The sequence below is a fragment of the Lissotriton helveticus genome, chromosome 3_2 (assembly GCF_964261635.1).
Source record: "Lissotriton helveticus chromosome 3_2, aLisHel1.1, whole genome shotgun sequence".
NCBI lineage: Eukaryota > Metazoa > Chordata > Amphibia > Caudata > Salamandridae > Lissotriton > Lissotriton helveticus.
Genome location: NC_136062.1, coordinates 24,210,999 through 24,233,398, shown reverse-complemented (window position 1 = coordinate 24,233,398; position 22,400 = coordinate 24,210,999). Strand labels below are relative to the sequence as shown.

General features: G+C 46.6%; 1 protein-coding gene across 2 annotated transcripts in view; it reads left to right on the top strand.

Annotated features, from left to right (window-relative positions):
- LOC144826433 (transient receptor potential cation channel subfamily M member 7-like) overlaps positions 1-22,400 on the top strand; it is a 1,864,676-nt gene that overhangs the window by 1,742,183 nt on the left and 100,093 nt on the right. For both annotated transcript variants that reach the window (XM_078684758.1, XM_078684759.1), the window contains one exon: positions 9,225-9,430. In XM_078684758.1, the coding sequence (XP_078540884.1) occupies positions 9,225-9,430 (206 nt within the window). The remainder of the gene's footprint in view (positions 1-9,224; positions 9,431-22,400) is intronic.

Genomic DNA, 22,400 nt, shown 5'->3' with positions numbered 1-22,400 from the left:
TCTCAAAATAAAAAGTGCAGTCACGCGAAGATCCCTACAGCAGAAAATCATTATGACACAAAGCTATCACATAATTTTTGCATTTTGGGCCCATTGCACCGTTCAAAATACAGATTATTTTTGTCCGTGCTGATGTATACTTTGTGCAGTAGGAGAATCTGGAAAGAATACATTGAATAAAGGGCCAATATCGTTTGTGGTAGAAAGCTGTAAATTATTCTGCACCAAAAACGGCAACTTTTACTTCAGCCCAAAGTATTTTTTAATCCATGTCATGGGCAGTATCACTTATACCAAACTGCAGTATTTGCTGTGATTTCATAGCATATACTCGCTTCCTGTGCCCCTCAGTACTACCGTGCACTTGTCTCTGAATCTTTGGTGTTCACATTACATTATTTGTAAGCAGGAAAGACTCTCATATGCAAAAGGTTCACTATGCGCTCCATAGGCAGGGTACTCTGTACCCCAAGGTGTTTGAATCTCTTTTATATTTTGCTGTACCATCTAACATTCTCATTTTAATAGCCTGATCACTCCCTTCCTGGCTACTCTTTCTCTATTGTGGTGTAGGACACTCAGGAGCATATTTTCAAAATAAATTTTGAGCGCGGTGCTACGCCAAATTTGGCAATGCTGCTGAGGTCTGACATATTTTAAATGCAGGGATGCGCTGTATTCATAAGAATATGGCGCACCCCTGTGTTTCTCCTAGCGCTAGTGCAAAAAACAGCTGCCTTATGAAAGGGGCCAGCAGTAAGAAGTTGGAAAGGTAACACCTGTGGGGAAAAACACTAAAACCAAAACAGCTGCATGTAAATGTAAAAGTATATGCAAAATGGGCTAATATTAGAAAAAATAACCAGCATGGTTGTACATGTTCACATGCAAAAGCAGATGGTTTAATGAGGAAGGGTACATGGCTCTGGACATCGATGCAGTTGGTAATCTTTGAATCTCACACACCTCACCCAACACCTCCTATTTTGGGCAAAATATGTGTATCTGTGAACGGCCTTATGTATGGCAGCGAGAATTGCGTGCTTCACACAGCATGCCACATGAGCAGTCCCTAAATGTCTGTCTTTAATATTTCTGATACTGCAACCAGGCATATCACACAACAACAACAAACACACACCAAGCCAGGCCGTCTTTGCCAGTGCTTACTAGCAGTATCAGATAAATGAATGAAATTGCATGATATTGACAATAGCTAGCATTGAGCATGAATTAAATCTTGAAATATGAGACTGAATTAAGCAATAATAAGGTCTGTGGAGAGAAGGAGTAGCACTCTTTAAAGTGTCCCTCCCATTTCCCCCTTCACACTTTCCTCTGTAGTATCTCACTGCTAGCCCATTACATCCCTTTTCTGCCTGCATCTCCTTACGCCACCTCCTTTTATAGCAGTTTTTTTCACTGTCTTTCTGCATCTCCTTCCCTGCATCACCTCCCTTTTGCCATGCCCTCTCTCACACAATCTCTCTGCAATTGGCCCATATGGGATTGTATAAAAATTAACACCTTTATGATCCACTGACCGGGAGAGTGATAAACCTGCGCTGGCCGAAGCTTCAGATACAATGCTCTCCATCATGCACCTGCACTCCCTGTTGTGAACCCCATCCAGAACCTGAACTCAGCCAGGCTCCTAAAACTGCCTCAGTTCACAGTATGTGCTATACAAACCTTCTATGTTACATGAACACAAAAAGCTACAGAGACACATGCGAGAAACGGAGATACTCAAGGGAAAGGAAGATCAGGTCAAAAAGAAAAGTAAACAGGGGCACTTTTCTCTCCCATTGTGGATTTTATAGGTTTTGCAGCTGGAGATGGATTTACAAGCCTTACAGGCATTACATTTGTACAATTCCTGGGTGGTTTGAAGCCATGTAGATTTTGTTTCAGGATTTTGGTAGCTTTGGACCAATTTATCCTTTAGGGATTTTGGTCTCCGATATGTGATGACAGGAAAATTGCCAATGGTTTTACCTATTGTGGTGTCTGATTGAATGAGTCCCCAATGCTTGCCCATTAGTCTTTACAGTTTGTTTGATCTTGCGCTATATGTTGTTATCATACGTGGGTGTTTCACCAGAATATTTTATGGATGATTTAGAGGAACCCCTTTAACAAACATATCTCACATGACTAAATATTCGATTGAATATGAAATTATCATTTATTGCACATCGAGAATAATGGGCCACTTGGCATTAATTGAATATGTGTATAACCAAGCGTCTAATCAATTTAATGAATTAACTTGTACTATAATAATTTTTTGCATTGTTTGTATATATGTTCTATTCAACAATTCACTTGGTACATGTCATTGGGAAGGCAGCACTTAAGGTGTATATTTTCCTATGTTTCCTTTCGTCGCTTTCTCCTAAATTAATGAAGAGAAAGAACATGGATGCTTTTACCAGCAATTCCTTTCGGTTTTCTTTTCTTCCCTTTCCATTAAATCTGTGAAGAAATGGAATCATGATGATCAAATCGGCATTGCGGTACCAAATTATGTAAATACACACAACAGAATTTCAATAATGATTTATAATCATTTTTAGAGACATAATCATGTATAAAAGAGTTTATGTGTTTTGTTTTGGTGAAATCCGCAATTACGGACCGTAGTGTTTCTTCTATGTCCATTGTGACATCATGCATACAAAATGGTGACTGTGAGGTATCGTAAAACAACTTGACAAAGGCCTTTCTGCGGCTGAAACGTGTTGTTGTTTGGTGATTAAACCTACCAGAAATCGAATTTTGTGTGGCGCCTCGTTCCTATCTTGTGGAATTGAACTTTCGCTGTATCGTGGTAGCTGTCACCACGGCTGGGACCGGCGCTTGAAGGCAGGCAAACGGTGTTTCCTGACAGCACCTGGTGTGCAATATATACATACATATACACATATATATGTATTTATTACATATATATATGTGTGTGTGTGTATGTGTGTGTATATATGTATATATATATATATATATATATATATGTGTTTGTGTATATTTAGATAGATACACACACTACCTAGTAACACTTGCAACTGGGTAGTTATAATTAGGACTATGTTTTCATAGGAAATAGATTTTGGGGTTTCCCAATAACTTTGACGCCGTATTATGAATCTTCACAAAACTTTCAAAAAATAGTCTCATCAACCTAGGTATCAACCTAGGTTCTTTCCTGGAAAGTTCTTTTGGTGACCCATCAAGCAGGGCCTAGGAAAAAGGGGGAATTGAACACTGATGCAGAAAAAAAGGACTGAACAGAAAAACTCCAAATTTGGCAGCAAGCTAGATGTTTAGCAAGAAAGCATTTTTTTTATTTGGTGTAAATCTGTTTAGTACGTTTTGAGAAATTACAGTTCAAAATCTATGTATCTTACATGCTGCATAGGATGAGTGGACCCAGCGGATCAAAAGATTAGATCTCAATGGCTGTCTCAACAACAACAAAGATGTTGCGCATCTATTTTTATATGGGCCAAGAGGCTTGAAACCCCCTCTCCAAGCTGTGGTACTCCCCGGCGACCCCATCCCCGGGAACACCGTACCCTGCCTTTCTTTGGCTACTTTAAATAAATGTTGCTGCATGGTGGTGCCCAAATCTGGGCAGTGATACCACCAGTATTTTATAAGTGCTTGGGTAAGTTGCAGGGAGTGTTGCGGCCCCTAAAAATAGCTTACAAAAATGGACCCTATGTTTCTTGGGGTATAGAGAACATGACTGCAGGAAAAGCTTGTGATAATTTCAAGCATTCTTGAAGCTAGAGTATTTGCTCTTCATTTTCCGACTGCAGGAACCCTTTGTGGTTGGTCTTACGGCTCTATTATCAGGACTGAGACATGAAGAAGAAAGATTCTAACACATGTTTAACATTGCATTCAATAAAAAATTGCTTTCATGTTTATTAAACATTTCAATGCTTCTTATTAATGTTCACAATCTTCATGTTTATTGTTAAACATTTCAATGCTTCTTATTATTGTTCACAATCTTTAAATATGGCATTGAAATGCATTGATTTTACTGATGATTTCCTATCAAATCAAAGTTATTTTTATTATTAAGATGGTGATCTTTTAATAAAACTAATAGGCTTGCCTTTAAATATTATGTGGTGTTTTAATCCCTTGACAATTATGATCGCACGGCCAGCGGCCTGCAGATTTTAATAGACGGCGTTGTCTCCTTTATGGACAGGCTGGACCTGTCTGTTAATTTTGCTAAGTTGATTGTATTAGTTGCCAGACGTCGGGGGACACGGATGAAAAGTTTTAAAGTTGGTCTCCATATTTTCGCAAACGGTTCCGGTCTTTCCCTACTTAGGTGTGTTATTCAACGACTGGTTACAATGGAGAGCCCTCTTAAATGCGAAGCTTAGCGAGTTGGACAAATCTGCGGGTGCTATTAGAACCTTTGCTAGCAGACTGGGATCATGGGCACTGGAGGTCATTTTAAAATTGTGCAAATCCAAGGCCTCTGCGAAAGTGTTATACAGCAGTGAGGTTTGGGGGTACATCCCTTCTCATAGGCTACATGTGGTGGAAAACAAGTTTTTGCACCGGGTCCTGCGAGTCCCCCAAGGTACGCCAGCTTGGTCTGTGCATGAAGACTTTGAGGTTGATTATATGGTGGACCAAGTGGTAATTAGACCCTTACTTTGCTGCATAAAGATGTGGACATGTGAAGATAAGGGTTTAACCAGCCTGATCTTAGCAGATTGTCTGGCCTTGGAATATGGTAAAAAAAATCCAGTGGATACGTTATATAAAGGAATCCTTCCAGGACATAGGAAGGCCAGACCTTTTCTTTGCACATGACACTTTAAGCACCGGGGATGTTACCATCACAAAAGATTTATACCTCAAATTTGCCACTGCCCAGCTTGACACTATTGAGGTCAGTAGACCCACAGGGAGGGCTTTTGTAATGTTAAAATCTGCATTGGGTAAGGAGCCATATCTTCATATCTGCTTTGGTGAAGCCCCTTCACTCGTTTTTTTGGTCCAGTCTACAATTACAATACATAAATAAAGATTTCTAAGTATGCTTTTACCAAATTAGCTTGTTGTTATCACAAGGTTTAAAACACCTGAGCCCTGTAAATGGTTTGAAATAAAGGAGATGAAAGAAGTTAATTTGTTTGTTGTGTTTTGCTCGGCCCATCACTAAATATGTTTTCCATGCGCTCTGCTCCCTTAATTATCACACTGAATAAGTTGCTATTTTCATCATGTGGCTGAACCTGTAATCTGTATGTAGCAAAGGGATGCTATGCTGTTGGAAACCTTGCTGAAGCTGATATCGGAGTCTGTAATAGGACCGAATGTATGAAGCTCTGTGGTTATACTGAATAAGCAGCTACCTATGTTATGCCATCTATTAATGTAATAACTGCACTTTCACAATTGCTTTATTAACCTTCCTGCTTTCTCAAATTTGCTTGAAAATGCACGATTTTTCTTCTTTTTTTAAAAAAAATTCTTGGGGGGGGTTATCCCCCCAAACCCCCCTTTTGGGGTTCAGGCTCGCTCGCTTCGCTCGCTCGCTACGATGCTGTATGCAAATCACTTTGCGCCCCACCACTTTCAAATGTCACCCACCACCCCTGCCTGACATATTCAACTCGGGACTATTTTAGTTGTTAGACAGAGTGGTAATATCTTGGGATTGTATCGAAGGGGTGCTGCTATAGAGATGGAGACCCGGGGGAATGGAGCCAAGTGGAGTTTTAACGGCCTCAGGTAACTTCAAGGATCCATCTTGCAGGTAGCGCCCAAAAAGATCCAGATCAATATCCAACATTTGGGATTCCTCCTTTTCCACTTCCCTTTGATTGACACCAACTGCGAGTTCTTTTATACAGTTGACATCAGGCATTGTTAGAGTATTATTCTGCTTCAGGCCCTCAGCTCTAGGGGCGAGTGAGTTACTGGGGAGGGAAGCAGTGGGTTTTATTAAATTAGTTTCATCACAAATTTAAGAGCTCATACCAGATTTTCCCCCCATAAGTTGATCCTCCACCAGCAGCTCACAAACCCCCACAGGGGAGGCTACTACACCCATATCCATAGGTTTATTCTTATCATTTGGCTTTTCCCATAGCTGGAATAATTGCCACTGACCTTTTAATTGTAAATTTTGGACCTCCTTATTTCTGAGAGGGTTAGATTTGGTTTTGGCGCACGATCTTCCTACCAAGAGTCTCCCAGAACGGAGCTTTTTTGCTGTCATATTTAAGCAGTAATTAATCAATATGAGAACAATATCTAATACAGAAACAATTAGGAGGATAGTGTATATAAATCAAAATGAAAATAGTTGGGCCCAGCCCAGCCTCCTTCGGCCTCTGACAGCCACAGACGGTCCCGCCCTTGTCCCGGGCTTCTCCCGGGACACTCCCGCGCAGCGGTATCCCGTAGGTGCTATATAGGGGCGGGGGGCGTGGCCAGCAGGGAGAGCGGACCAGGTGTGGAGAATGGTCTGAGCAGGGGCTCCTGGGACACGGAGTCCCTCCTGCTCTGCTCGCGGCCCTGCCGCTGATGGTTCAATGCCCCTCACGCTCTGCTCCAAAAAAACAATTATGCTCCCACCTTGAAACTGCGATGCGGGACCCGCGATGCGGGACCCGCGAAGCGGGTCCGGCGAGCAGTAGCTAGTCCAGGGGGTTAGCAGTGAAGGAGAACGATTGTCAGCTTGCTCCCACACAAAACAGCCGCAACAGTCAGTAAAGTCCCACGGAGGATCAAAGACACGAAGGTTTTCTCCTCTCAGGGGAGGGGGGCGTGGCCAGCAGGGAGAGCGGACCAGGTGTGGAGAATGGTCTGAGCAGGGGCTCCTGGGACACGGAGTCCCTCCTGCTCTGCTCGCAGCCCTGCCGCTGATGGTTCAATGCCCCTCACGCTCTGCTCCAAAAAAAACAATTATGCTCCCACCTTGAAACTGCGATGCGGGACCCGCGAAGCGGGTCCGGCGAGCAGTAGCTAGTCCAGGGGGTTAGCAGTGAAGGAGAACGATTGTCTGCTTGCTCCCACACAAAACAGCCGCAACAGTCAGTAAAGTCCTACGGAGGTACAGAGACACAAAGGTTTTCTCCTCTCAGGGGCGGGGGGCGTGGCCAGCAGGGAGAGCGGACCAGGTGTAGAGAATGGTCTGAGCAGGGGCTCCTGGGACACGGAGTCCCTCCTGCTCTGCTCGCAGCCCTGCCGCTGATGGTTCAATGCCCCTCACGCTCTGCTCCAAAAAAACAATTATGCTCCCACCTTGAAACTGCGATGCGGGACCCGCAAAGCGGGTCCGGCTAGCAGTAACTAGTCCAGGGGGTTAGCAGTGAAGGAGAACGATTGTCAGCTTGCTCCCACACAAAACAACCGCAACAGTCAGACGTACAAGTAGTCCAGCAATGCTAATCCATGGGTTTGTTCTATTTCAGCAGTGAAAACGATAAAAAAACATAAAATAGTTTTGAGGGCTGCTAGAATATCCAGAACAAAGTAAATAAGTTGTTTAATTTCACAGCTTTACAGGAATCAGGGAAAAGAACGCAGTCTAGTCTACACAATCCTGTCTTACAGCCACATCAGTCCCCTGTGATAATATTCTCGAGGAAACCTGGGCTTTAACCAGCACAATGAGGAAATATATCTGCCTAGGATTCAGCACGCGGTGAAAACTAGGCGTGCGTGCCTTACCTGATAAGGCAATTAACCATCTACCACTTTCTGCTGCCCTGCAAGTGGCCTCTCTTGCAGGAAGTTCGGTAATGGGGCTTGACGGCGAAGATGTGCAGGAAACTCGGTAATGGGGAGCGGCGGCAAAGACTCTCCTGACTTCTCCGGTGAGGCAAATGAGCGCGTCTGAGCTTTGCCCAAATGCCACGGTTTTTTGATATCCTTAGCGGGGAGGAATGCGTCTTCGTTACCGGCCATAGTGTTAGCAGCTGAATACCGGTACCTCGCGGGAAGGAAAGTGTCCGCGTTACTGGCCAGAGAGATGACAGCTGAATATCGGCTCCTAGCGGGAAGGAAAGCGTCCGTGCATACCCAGGGAAAAAGCAGCTTCTTCGGCAATAAATCCGGTGGGAAGTAAAGCGTCCGCGTAATCCGGAAGGAAAAACCAAAGTGATTGACAAGCCAGAACCAGAATCACTCCACTACTCCAAGAAACCCGGAAACATCTAGCCTCTAATCGGTAACAGTAATTCCTTCTGCTCCTGTATGCCAGTCACTAGATGGAGTGGAGTTGACATGATTGACACAGGCCCTAATTATCATATATCTTGACTACTGTAATATAGACTAAACTGGACTCACAAAAAAGCACATTGACGGATACAGATGTTGCGATAGAAGGCAGCCAAACTATGTCTAAACCTATAGAAACATGACCTTGTGAAATCCGTTCTAAAGTTATTCTATTTCCTCTCAGTGGAACTGAGGCTATCTGCACAATCCTCACTACTTACAAAACTTGATTCCTCACTACAGTCCAGCCATCGCTGAAGGTTGCATCACCAAAGATCCTCCAGATGTGAGAAGTTTGGAGGTCGATCTTAAGATGTCCGATGCTGTTGAATGCTTTGATCACTACCTTGACAGCAAAACCAACCACATGTGTTTCTGCAAACTCCTGAAATAATTCTGTAGGTAGTTATTCTGCTGACGTCACTTGTGACAAAGAATAATGAACAAAGAACATTATGTTGACCTGTACATCATGCATTCGATTAGACTTTAAATATCCTGATTTCTGCTGGTAGTTCTCACTCCTACCGAGCTTTTCCTAGCTCCCTGCAATGACCGTACTAGCAACAGCCACCCCTTGGCTTGTCTTTTTATATCACTCGTGCTGTCTTTGCTGCCCTCAGTCTTTGGGGTTTATGAAGGTAGTCACAGGACCAGAAAGTAAACCACGCTTTGAGGGCCCAATTTAGCTCAATTTAGCTTGGACTTTTCTGCTCTCTATTTCCGCTGTGGCAAATAAAAAGCTGATGAGTCACCAAACGTGATACAAGGGGTCAACTCTTTGCCGCCATTGATGGTCACAAAGTGCATGATGTCACTCTTTTTACCCCAGGCATTTTTGTGCATCAACATCCATATATCCAAATGTTTTTAAAATTATAACCCAGTTTCATGTGCGCTTGTGTTTAACTTGTGAGCAATGATTTCACCAGTTGTGCATTCCTTTTATTGTGCCTTAGATTCCTGGAAGTGTTCCTCTTGTATTGCCACTCATCTGGGCAATGGTTCACTGTGGAAGAGTGCATTGCTGGAAGATTCCGCAAGTACAACAACAACAATGGTGATGAGAATGTACCGGAGAGCATGCTGGAGCAGACTATGCTGGCCTTCAGTCACTGGACATATGAGTACACGAGAGGAGAGCTGCTGGTGCTTGACCTCCAAGGTAAGGGACCATCTTTGGGTCTGGTCTCTGGAACTGCTTACTGCATACATTTGCATGCCTTTTTAACAACAGCAAGAATTCTATCTCTTCTGTACTGAGTTTCATATGTGGTCCACATTGTCTAGCTGTAAATAATTATTCCGTAGAGTTGTGACTATGGTTGTATGTGATCTTATAGAAAAACGATTTATTGGAATAACATTACTGAGAAACCATTTCATCTACACTGTTTAATGGAAATATTCAGAATTAATGGCATTTACCTTTTCGTAGAAACCAATTCATAGAAAGTCTTTTTGGTCGAAATTGGCATCCGAATGCTTATTTATTATGTGTAAATGCAATGGTTGTAGGTCTTAAAAATCAGAAGCATTTTTGTTGGAGATATTTATATTAGTGCTTTACTTCAGGGGACATAATGTCATAATGTCATATTTATATTGTCTACATTGTCAGACAATTCCTTTGGATGCCTTTAATTCTCCGACCCATCACCACCCGTAAACAACATCCATCACTGATCCCTCAAAAGCCCTTCACCACACCTAAACTCTCAGAGTACCCAGGCAACGCTGGATAGGATCCCCCAGCTGGATATAAACTCTCTAGATAATATCCTGGCCCGGGTTAATTCAGATCACCGATGGACCCATCCCCCCCTCATGTACTGAAATCAGTAAAGAATACAATTCTTGCAGTCATCTCAGATCTGATTAATGCCTCAATTGCATCTGGAGTGGTTCCTCTCCCATGGATATATGCCATGGTAAAGGCATTACTAAAAAAGAAATATATAGACCCAGAGGTGATGGGTAATTATCGGCCCATTTGCTTTCTCCCTACAATTAGCAAAATCCTCGAGAGGCATGTGAACATAGTGCTATCGGGATTCTTAGAATCCAACAACCTATTGCACCCGTTTCAGACGGGCTTCCAGCCCCTACATGGAACAGAGACAGCACTCCTAGCGGTGGCTGAAGAGTCTAGGAGGATCTTTTTTTTTTTAAATCTTTTTATTGAACATAACAGCTCCATTAAAATACACATCAGATAGCAGTGAAAGTGCATTGGTACTGTGACAAACATACACATGTATAAATCTGTTGGCGAGATCCATGTAGGCCTACCCCCACGGTGCACCCCGTTCTATGCTTAGGTTCCCCTACCCTCTCCGCCCAATTCCCCCCCCTCCACCCCACGTCCTTGCCCCCCTCCCGCTTCATGGTCATTCCCTCTTGAAACAGTGGACAGGCAGTCCCTCGAACAGTAGGGTGCAGTAAGTGCTCACTGTGCGTGTCGGTCAGAGGATGAGGTCCTATAGGGTCTAACTCATCCCAGTGGTGAACCATCGGGGGTACTCAACCACTCCCCCTGTACCGTCTCCATGCCAACCATATCTTCTCCCATTTTTTGGGACTCCCCCTGCTATTGTAAATAACTTTCTCTGCCCTTTTGGCACCAGTCCAAGTCCCTCTCCAATTCTTCAACCGTTGGTGACAGGTCACACCCCCAGAGTCGAGCTATGTTCCTTTATGCCACCATACTGGCAGGTGCTAGCCATAACTTGTCCCACTTGGGCCAGGTAACCTCCCCTGGCACTCCCAGAACGTGCCATCGGGCCTCTAGCGGAACCTCTGCCCCAATTACTTCTTCCATAATCCCCTGCAGCTGGACCCACTACGTGCGGATTTTGGGGCAGTCCCACAAGATGTGAAAAAAGGTGCCATCCTCCCCTAGCCCCTTAGACAGAAGTGTGAAGTTGCAAACCCCATCTTATATAGCACCGTTCTTGGTGTGTAGGACCTATGGAGTACGCGCAGCTGGACCAGTCTGAATCTAGCCCTGATCGCAACCTCTCTAGGACACTGCAGAGCCTCGTTCCAGTCGTCATCTTCTAGTAAGCCAAGATCAGACTCCCATTTTTCTCTCAACGGTCCCAGTGTGTCAGGGAGGTTATTAACAAGCTTTTTCTAGGTAAGGGAGATAGCCTTATCAATCATAGGGTCAAGCAGCAGCCTATCCTCAAGTGGAGCATATTCAGGTAACTGCTCCCCCTGCGGCAGGTGTGCATGTATGGCGTGTTTGAGTTGTTGGTAATGTAGAAATTCTCCATCACCCATGTGGAACTCCGTCTGTAGACTCGCGAAATCCACCAGTTTCCCCCTCTTCCAGACATCCCCTAGCTTGTCTATGCCGATTAGGCTCCATTGACGCAGGTCTCGCAGCTTTGCAACCTCCCGAAGGAAGTCGCCTTTCCACAAAGGTGTACAGTCCGTGAGTTTCGCCTCCCATCCCAGTGACTTTGTTGCCCGCTTGCATACCGCCACCACCACCGCTGTCTGAGGATGCAGGGTCTGGTTTCGTCTGGTTTTCGAGTATAAGTCCTCCAAATATGAGTCCTCTCCCAGTGCCATGTGGTCCGCTCGGTACGCGGGTTTCTCCTGTGGGGCAAACACCCAACCATTTATATTAACTAATTGTGTTGCCCAATAGTAGAGACGAATGTCAGGCACCTCCCTCGAACACTCCCCGTTGTAGTTTTTTAAGCGCTATTCTTGGGCACCCTCCACTCCACAATAATGAGCGTTGCTCTGCCTCTACAGTTTTGAATACGTGCTCCGGGACCGGGAAGGGCGAGCTCTGCAGTGCATAGAGCAAGCGGGGCAGGGCCATCATCTTGAATAGGATGGCACAGCCTATTAGGGAGAGCGGGAGAGTCCTCCAGTGCATCACGTCGCTGTGAAGGTGGTCCAGCTGTGTCTGCACGTTCAAACGGAGGAATTCGGTGTCAGATGGAGTGACCCAAATACCCAAGTATCGGAACTCTGTATGCCAGATTAGGCCCTCACAGTCTTCCACAATTTGAGGGTGGGGCCCCGCCAGAACATAACCCAGGGACTTACTCCAGTTGATACGATATCCGAAGTATTCCCCAAACGTGCGTAGCATAACCATCAGCCTTTGTATGGACTCAGTCGGTCTCTCGGCATACAGCAAAATGTCATCGGCATATAACGATATTCGTTCCTCCCAACCGCCCCCCAGGTCTAAACCCCACACCCCAGGGTCCGTACGTACCCAATGGGCCAGTGGCTCCAGTGCTAGGGCAAAGAGAGTAGGGGAAAGGGGACAGCCCTGTCTCGTGCTGCATCCCAGTTGGAATTCTCGCGACATAGCCCCATTGACCCGGACTCTCGCCAGGGGCTCTGTATACAGGAGCTTCACCCAGGCACAGAAGTTGACACCAAATCCTAGCTTCTTCAACACTGCATATAGGTAGCTCCATTCTATACCATCGAAAGCCATAGAGGCATCCAGGGATAGCAGTGCCGCCGGCACTCCCTGTCGCTTAGTGACTGCTTGCAGGATCCCAAACAGGCGGCGTAGGGTGAGTCGTGTGTTTCTATGGGGCATAAAGCCCGACTGGTGCGGATGGACCAGCGTTTGTACCACCGCACCGGGCGTGTGGCCAGGATCTTCCCAAGGACCTTCGTCTCATAGTTAAGGAAGGATATAGGTCTGTAAGAGCTGCATTACCCGTGCGGCTTACCGGCCTTATGGATCACTACGATCGTTGCCAGCCCTAAATCCCTCGGAAGCTGCCCTGTCTCTCGCGCCTCGTGAAACATATTGCACATATGCGGTGCCGTGCGACTCGCTACGCACCCAAACGCCTCTGCCGGGAACCCGTTGGGCCCCGGGGCTTTACCCGTCTGTAAGTCCCCCATGGCCTCCTCCACTTCTTTGACGGTGATATCCGCATCTAAAATGTCCCTGTCCGCAGACTCCAGTAGGGGCAGCCACAAGGGGGCTAGGAATTCACTACACTCCCTCTCCTCTCTAGTCGTTTGAGATCGGTAGACCTCCTCATAGTAGCGTGCGAATTCCTCCCCAATCGCCACACTAGTGGTGCTGACCGACCCGTCCGGTCGCTCTATTCCCGGTACCCAACTTCGCTCCCGGTCCCTTTTTTCCAGCCAGGCGATCATTCTATTTGCCTTGTCTCCCAAGTCATACACCCGCCTCTGGGTGGCTAGTGCGTGTGCTCGCGTCTGTTCCGTCAGCACGTCCCTTAACTCCTTGCTTAGGAGGCGTGTTGTATGCTCCCTGTCCTGTTCCTGTTCCTGAGTAAGCCCCGTTCTATCCTCCAGAGCGTGAAGCTCCACTTCCAGTTTTTCCACCTGCGCATGTTTTTCTTTACGCCCTCTCCCAACCTCGGCCTGTACAAAATCCCTGGCCACTGTCTTGTACGCTTCCCATACTACCCCGGGGGAGCTCACAGACCCCACGTTGTCCTTGAAATAATGATCCACCCTCTCTCGGAACCTCTCCTGAAATTCCCTGTCCTTAAATAAAAAGGCATCAAGCCGAGGGGGGACACTCCAATCTCGCCTGGGACCCACCATCTGAACCCCCACCGGTGAATGGTCAGCGATCCCTCTAGCTTTTAGATGTCCGTCCCTAAAGAGGCTCACGGAGTCTTCCCTTGTGAATATGTAATCGATCCTTAAAGACGAGCCATGGGCCGCAGAGACATGTGTGTATTGTGTAGCCTGCGGTTTGTGTGTCCTCCAGAGATCCACCAGACCCAACGCCTGCGCAAAGTCCCTTAGGTGGTTCGCCCCTCCTCTACCCAGTGGGGGCGGCAGTCTGTCCAGCTCCCTGGCCATCACGTCGTTCATGTCCCCTCCCAGGATCAGTATCCCCATGGGCATTTCCAACAGTAACTTTCCAATATCGGGGAGAGTAGTCGCGTGGAGCTTTGAGGGAATGTAAAGGGAACATAGGTTCAGAGTATGGCCCTCCCACTGTGCAGACATCGCTACATAGCGACCCAGGGGGTCCAACCAACACCGTTCCAGGACCAGTGGTAGGGAGTAGGGAGTTTTTGACAAGGATCCCTACACCCCTAGAGCCCGTAGTAAATCCAGAGTGGGCACATAAGGTATATCCAAATCTGTCCTGGGCCTTGCAATGGTTCCCTAACAGATGTGTCTCCTGTAGGAGTACGACATTAGGGGCGTGCCTACGGAGATATTGAAGCACCACGGTGCGTTTGATTTTGTTTTGCAGGCCATTCACATTCCAGGACACTATTTCAATGTGTTGTGTCCGCGTCGTGTGTAGTCCAGCCATCCTTCCTGTCAATTAAAGGGAGTAGGAACCAAATCTCGCCGCCTCCCCCCTCCCAGCCGCCCTCTGATTGTGTCAATGGAGTCAGAGCAATCATATAATAGCAAAACAAACAGTAAGAACTGGAACAAACCCCCCCGCCACAACCCCCCACCCTGTTACCCTGCTACTCCGGCCAAACGCGCCAGACATCCCCAACAAGCAGAGCGCCTGTAGCCCTTAAAACAAAAAACTCAGGGGCTAGTGGTGCAACCATGTCCAGCATCCGGGGCTCCCATCGACCCACCCATGCCAATTCCTCGTCCACTCCACCAGTTGTCCTATTCTGGAGCAATGTCCCGCTATGAAAGTGTACTCACAGGAGACTCATCCGGGGCCCTTCGCCTCCGTGGTATAACGGTAACAGCAAATCATGTTATTCAGGGCCTTCAAGTCTGTCCCACACAGGATTCCCAAACCATTATAAGACCCTCCATCCCTCAACGGTCTTGTAAGGTCAGTATCAACAGCCCCCCAAATACGTTACGTGACTACGAATTCCGGCCAGTCCCAACCGATGTGGTCCATCGTGTCACCCCAGGTCCGGGGACACCGAAAGGCTGCGGGTCCTCCTTCTGTTCTCTGGTTACGGGCTCTCTTGTCGTTGTCTTGCACCCCCCACCGACTCCACAGATGAGGACGGAGACTGGGGCCCAGTGCTCCTCCAACTTCCCCCACGCTCCGGGCCCCTCCGCTGCTGGCCTCGCTCTTCAAGCCATGCATGCACCTCTTCCGGGGCGGTGAAGAAGAAGGATTTCCCTTCCGCCAAGACCTTGAGCAGCGCCGGGAAGAACATCATATACTTGACTCCGCGTTCTCGAAGTTCTCTCTTGACGGCGTCAAAGGAGCGGCGCACCTGCTGGACCTTGAGTGTGAAGTCTGGGAAGAGGCGTATCGTGGCGTTGTCTATCCGAAGGTCCCCATGTTGCTGAGCGGCCTGCAGGATTGCGTCCCTGTCTCTATAGTTGAGAATCCGCGCGATGATGGTGCGCGGCGGGGACCCGGGCGTGGTGGCGGGATCGGTGCCCTGTGCGCGGTGGCGGGATCGGTGCCCTGTGCGCCTGCTCCACCACGAAAATTTTTGACAGTCTTTTTGGTCGCAGGCGATTTAGAATGAGATCCTCCGGGAACAGTTACATGCTGGCCCCCTCCATTTTTTCCGGCACACCTATCACCCGCAGGTTGTTCCTTCAGGCCCTCCCTTCCTGGTCCTCCAGTCGCGCCGCCATCTGTTTCTGTTGGTGTGTTAGCTGTTGGACCTGTTGTTGTAACTGCTTGGTAGCACCATGCAGCTCCGTAATGGCGGCGGCGTTCTGAGTGGCTTTCTCCGATGTCTTGTTCAGGTCCGCCCGTTGGAGCGTCAGTTCGATAGACATTTTATCAATTTTTGACTCCAGAGTGGTGCCCAGCGATTGTATGGCCTGCATAATGGAGGACAGGAATGGCTCACGGGCTCCTCCAAGGCCCCGGCGTGGGACCCAGCTCCCCCTCTCTGCTCCGCCATGTAGTTGTCCATAGTGTTGGTTTGGGTCACCGTGGACTTCTTGTTTCTCATGGCCGTGCGTGGTATCTGGCGCCCACCGCTGGGCCCGTCGGCCTCCTTCCGCACCCCACCTCGCCTGGGAGAGGCGAGGGTGGCTCCTGCAGACCCGGAGTGTCCCTCTGATGCTAGCCGGTCGTTAGGTCCCTCCACCGGGGGTCTTGTACCCCCCCACCGGTCCGCTGTCCATTGTTGCCCCCGGCCGTGGAACCCTGGCCACCAAGGGCCTCTTGTACTGCCGCCTTCTCGAGTCGACGTAGACGGATTTGCAGGCCGCTCTGCCGCCTTGTGCCTCCACTCGGCAGGGCTGCCACCACACCGGCCTATCCTCTCACTCTCCGCTTCTCGGGGGGGGGGGGCGGGGAGTCCACTCCCCGCCGCTCCGTGGAGGGCAGTGCACCACACCAGCACACACCCAGGGGGGAGGAACCAGGGCCCCAGCCCCCGCCTCCCTCTCTCTCCGGGGATCGCTGCCACCTCGCGACCCCCCCAGTGTCCTGCACCGAGCAGCCGCCCACCTGCACTCCCAGGGTGGGCTGCTCAATACTCGAGGCCGGGACATCTCCGATGGGCCTTCACCGCGAAGGCCGCAGCAGGCCTGCACTCTCCGATCTCCGGTGCTCAGCTCTCCGGGGTCGGAGTCGGGCACAAAGCACACCATTGGGCGTCGGAGGATGTCTGCTCTTCGGCCCCGGTGCGGAACGTTGTGGAGTTACCGGATTAAGTGCGGATTTTAGCGGTCTTCAGGTTCGCCGCCGGAGCGCCGCGGGATTATGCGGCCATCTTGGTCGTTGCCAAGCCACGCCCCTCGAGTCTAGGAGGATCTTAGTCCAGAGTGGTGAAGCAGCAATCATCCTCTTGGGCCTCAGCGCCGCATTTGATACTGTCAATCATAACACCCTGATCCTCAGACTAAAGGACCTAGGAGTGACAGGGGTTGTTATCTTATGTCTTTGAGGGAGAAGTAGTGTCAAAACGTATGGCCCCCAGATGCGGTGTTCCTCTGGGATCCTCCCTGAGCCTCACGTTATTTAACATATATATGAGACCACAGGCGGAGATAGTTCAGCCTTTTGGCATAAAAATCGTCACTTATGCAGACAATACACGATTGGTCCTGGCCTTGAATACCCCGGATAATGCTCCCACAAGTCTAGTCCCTTGTTTAGAACAGGTGGCCTAATGGATGGAGCTCTCTTGTTTAAAACTGAACTGAGACAAGACGGAGCTGATGCTCCTAAGCAGTGTAGCTCCTGCTTTGAATGCTTGCAATGACATATCAATGTCATGTCGTGCCTTGTTGTGTTATGTTAGCATTTTTGTATAATGTATAGCTGTCATTGGTATGGCCATCTGCTGTTTTGGGTTGTTTAGAATGTCATCTCATATGGCTCTCCGGCTTGTGGTGGCTTGCCTGTTTGAGCAGATGTTTAGCATGTAGGACAGTGTAGTCCAGGTGTGGTTTTAATGTGCAGTGTCTGACTGGAAGGTCCACTTGGGAGACTTCTGTGTTGACTGGCCTAATGTAGTTCTTGCCAGTATAGCTTGCGTGCCTCCGGAAGTCGATGTTATGTCTTTTTGACATTTTATATTACCGAAGCAATTGCATAATATCTCTTCACAAACAATATAATAGCATCCGAGCATATAACAACAGTTAAAAAAAATAGTTAAATAATTTAACGATGTCAAAGGTGTCTAAGAGCTCTGTGAATATAGGGAGGCAGGGGTCATCTTCATCTTAAGTCAGAAGGCTGGCAGAGGCTGACTTGAGTTGTATGTGTTATGTGGAGGGACTTCAGTAGTGTGTGGAAATCAGGGTTCTTTTATTCTTCCATTTGTTTTTGTAACTCAGATGTAGCCTTTGTGCGTGACAAGGTCTTTTGAGTACCAAAGTCCTGAAGGTTTCAAAGTTCACTTGTATGTTTTAGCTGGAGTGTAGGTGATCACATAGTTTTCAAGTAAAGCATTAAAGTCATGTAGAAGGGGTTTGATGTGAAACATGGAGTTGGCACGGAGAGAAAGGATGGAGATGTATTTGTAGGCTCTTAAGGTAATGTGGTAGAATAAGTGAATTAGGTGCACAAAACACAGTGTACAATTAGTGTCATTGAGAGAAATCAGTGCGGTGCTCTAAAGAGGAGGGGTGTCAACCCTGCATCCCAAAAAATAATGTCAATAAATGAAACTGAGCTCTGAGCACACGTAATCATAAGTCCAAAAGAAAGCTATCCAGTAGTCGCCATGTTCTTCAAATCTGTTCTTTATTCGGATAATGCTTCTTGCGCTAGTCAACATGTGTTTTGTCTGTGGGTAAGTCCCCCTACAACTTCCTCAGGGCTGGAATTTGAATTGAATTGAAATGGTATTAATAAGCGCATGGCTACCTGAAGGCATCCCAGCGCTTGTAGAAACCAGGGCAGATGATCAGCGGGATTTAAGGGAATTTAAATTTTAAAAAAATCTGTCTTAAAATGTAATGCAGTATTAATACATTTTAACATATCATATCCTGTGTGTTTGCAGGTACTAGACCATAGTACCTAGTACAATGTGATACACCGGAGGAAAAAACCTTGCTTCACTTGATGCAGGTGCACCCCTGTTGTCCTCATCTTGAGGGGCATCATTACTTTGGTTTGCAATTTTAGATATTATGTAACAGACCATTATCAAGTCCCTAGGCTTCAGTTGCCACTACTACCACAAAATCCTATTAAAATGGTCGAGGTTATTTTACTGCGATATAATTTGGCCGTGCAGGGCAGTTATGTGCTTACGATCCTGCTGCTATGTTTTATATTGAGATCGAATCATAAGTGATTTGCCAACACCCTTATCTTTAAATTGTACCTGTTGAGAGCAATCTACTGTCTAGAAAGTAACCAAGAAAGGTCAAAAACCGTAACTTGCCTTATCTAATTGTATTTTGTTACATTGTTCAAGAGAAAGTCAGGTATCCTCACCTATTGGCGTATATTATGCGGTCTGCTTCCTTCTTATGTATGTGCAGGGACGTCTTGAGGATTTTGGGGGCCCTGGGCCAACCATATTGTGGGGCCCTTGTTCACAACAGCTCAGATTTTATGATCTGATTTCAGCTTTTTCATTGCCGTGTAGGCCAGGCCACTCACACCGCAGAGGCACACTCGTCCAAATTCGAAATGTATTTCCATGTAATATTTAGGGATTGTACTTGCATTTTCAATATTGTAATATAGCAGCAGCTCAGTAATATTATTGCAAATTATCTCTGTGATATTCTGCCATTTCTAATATGTGAGGTTCTGTTTTTATCTAAATCTCCCACACATTAACAGATGTAAAATACATTAAATGAAAATGGTATTTAAAACAATCTGTGTTTAAAAATCATTCATGGTCATCAGGGCAGGACTGTGTGGAGAAGAGAGCCAGATCTGTCAGGGGGCCGACCCCCTGAAAGGCTGGAGCTCTAGACCAGAGCCCGCGTTGCCCATGACATAAAAGGTCTGTGTGTGGTCCAAGCACTGGGTGTTGCACCCTATGGGAAAAAGGACATATAGGATGTGAGAGTGTGTCATGTTTCTATGATGAACCGTGCTTCAACCTTATGATAAACAATGAGGTCTGGGGTGTTTTGAGTGTACATTGCAGAGAGTGTGTTGATGAGCATCATTTGGGATATGTGTTTGATAGTTTAAGAATATATGGTGGTTTGTAAAATGTGCATGAGATCGGGTCTATGTTTAGTGAGTTTGATGTGTGTGTGTGTCTGGGTGGGATAGTAGGCACAAATAGTGTCGAGCTCTGGGCTATTTATATCATATATAACCTTCTACGTTTCCATGCAGTGGAGCAATGTTTCTGTCCCAATGATCTTTTCTGCATTATCCTTATGCAGTGAAAATCCAGGCAGTTAATTACCCTGAAGAGTTTAATGAAGTAGGGTAACCGCTAGAATACATAGTGATGTCAATTTCTGTAGAGCTGGATGCTGGGGAAACTAGTTCCGCTTGTCTGACGTCTTCTTTTCAATATAGTTTTACTAGGACACAAGTGATGTCACTTCCTGAAGAGAAGGATACTAGGAAACTTAGGAAACTCTGTGATGTTACTTCCGATAGAGGTGGAAACTGAAGTTGTTCATCTACACGGTTAGCACCTGCAAAATGTTACATTGTGAAAAATATATATACATCACCAGAATCAGTGGAATATAACCTGCATGCTGAATTGAGGAGTTGTAATGTATTTGTTAGTTTGTGTTTATGCTCTGAGGAAGTTGAAATATGCAAATGCCTATTCAAAGGCCTGTTTTAATACCAAAATAAGTGTATAATTTAATGACTAGAATATATAGTTCATTCATAAGAGTTTTATATTTCAAATAAAAGGAGTGTACCTTACTGATGTACTTTAGATCATTCTATGTGCCAAACAAATATTGTCACTATTGTCAAGTGCAAATCAGGCTTGGTTCCTGCTCAAACTGCCAAGCCTCATCCGTTCTTAATGAGACCATGTAAGAGGCTAAGTATAAGGTGCTCACTTATTTAAGCAGGGGCAGCTCCTCCACTAGGGCAGAGGAGCTTCACCCCACTACTTTCTTGCAGTGCGAGAAGCAGAAACATAAAATGGGAATAACTACCATTTTATGTTTCTGCTTCTCACACTACGAGAAAGCAGAAGGGTTGGGTTGTGGATGGTTGGGACTGCACTGCGAGCAGAGCTTGGCAGGGGAGGAGTGGTGTGCCCACTCCTGAGTGTGCATGACTAGTTTGGTTGGCCCTCTGCAATACAGCCTACATGGAGAAAGAACATGGGTGGGCTGAGATAGCTTCAAGTATTCCATCCTTCTCATATTTGTTTTATCAATGGGAATCCTTCAGTAGAACCGGCATGGGTTTGCCCAGATGTTGGTTCCTGCTCATGGCACCACAGAGCATGGGCGGTATTACAATGATGAGGCCCACAGTAACAAAACAGATCTGTGCTGCTCATGTTATCTTGCAGGTGGGACACAGCTCAGCAGTGAAGGCAGGACTGTTCCTACTGTAATAGGAATAGGACAAGACTGATTCTCATGTGGTTGGTACCTGTTTGCAGTGGTACAATGTGCAACGAATTGACTAGAACACAGCCCAGAATCATTACAATGGTGGCTATTTATTCAGTACCTCCATCCACTACTTTTCCTTACTATAGATGGGTCAGTCTGCTAGTTTATAGCATGTCATCTTTGTAATTCCTTGATTGCATTTTTTTGTATAATTAATAAAAATCGTGAAAAAACAATTGCACAAACACTTATTCCTGACTATCTCAAATAAATTGAGGGACTTGAAATAGTGGAAGTTAAAATAACGTTAAACACGACCAGCACCATCCAATTGTTTATCTAAAAGTTAATTGCAATTCAGACGTTCCTTAGATATTGCTATCTTCAAGGTAGCTACTAAACGAGGATCTTTGCTTGATTGAATCCATCATTTTACTACAGCATTGATAAATGGTAGATCTGGAGTAGGGGTATGGGAAGAAAGTGATTTCAAGGGGTGTTTACTGATTCATGATACTGCTATCCCTTGAAGTGGCAGTGATATATTTGGTTAGTGCCGTAACCGCTGCAAGAAATATGGACTTCGTTCAGACTTTTCAGTGATATTCTCCAATGTAGTTCATCCTGCCTCATTTCTCAAAGGCAGTCGCCTTGTGTGCAGCTGTGAATTACTACTGTGTGATTGAAAGATGTCAGCCTCTTGAAGCACACTGTCAATTAGCACCATTTGCAACAATTCATAGCGCATCTCCATGCTACTTCCACCTGCAGATGTGGCCTGTCACCGACCCTATCCAGGTCAGGCCCGCAGGACATTTGCTCCCTGCTCTAATTCATTCGCACCCCCATGTCCTGATCTTGACCCTGCAACAAAAAGTATTCTCACATTACTGATTGCTGATAAAAGTGGCCTTTAAGCAACAAACCCCTGCAGGAACCAGAGAGACTTGAGGGTACTGACCCGAGCCCACCGTCTAATATGCTTGGTTAGCTTAGTAAGCGGGTGCACCTCTGGTTGCTCCTCTGTGAACATGGTCATTCTAAGATTCAGGCTGAAAAATCTGCAATCAGTGGCCTTCCCTGGTCATCTTTCTGGTGCTGCAAATAGACCTGTAAACAGGGTTTTTTCTCTTAACCCCTTCCAGGCTGATGACGAGCTCAGCTCGTCATGAGCGTAACCTGCCGTGCGCTCATGACGAGCTGAGCTCGTCATGTAA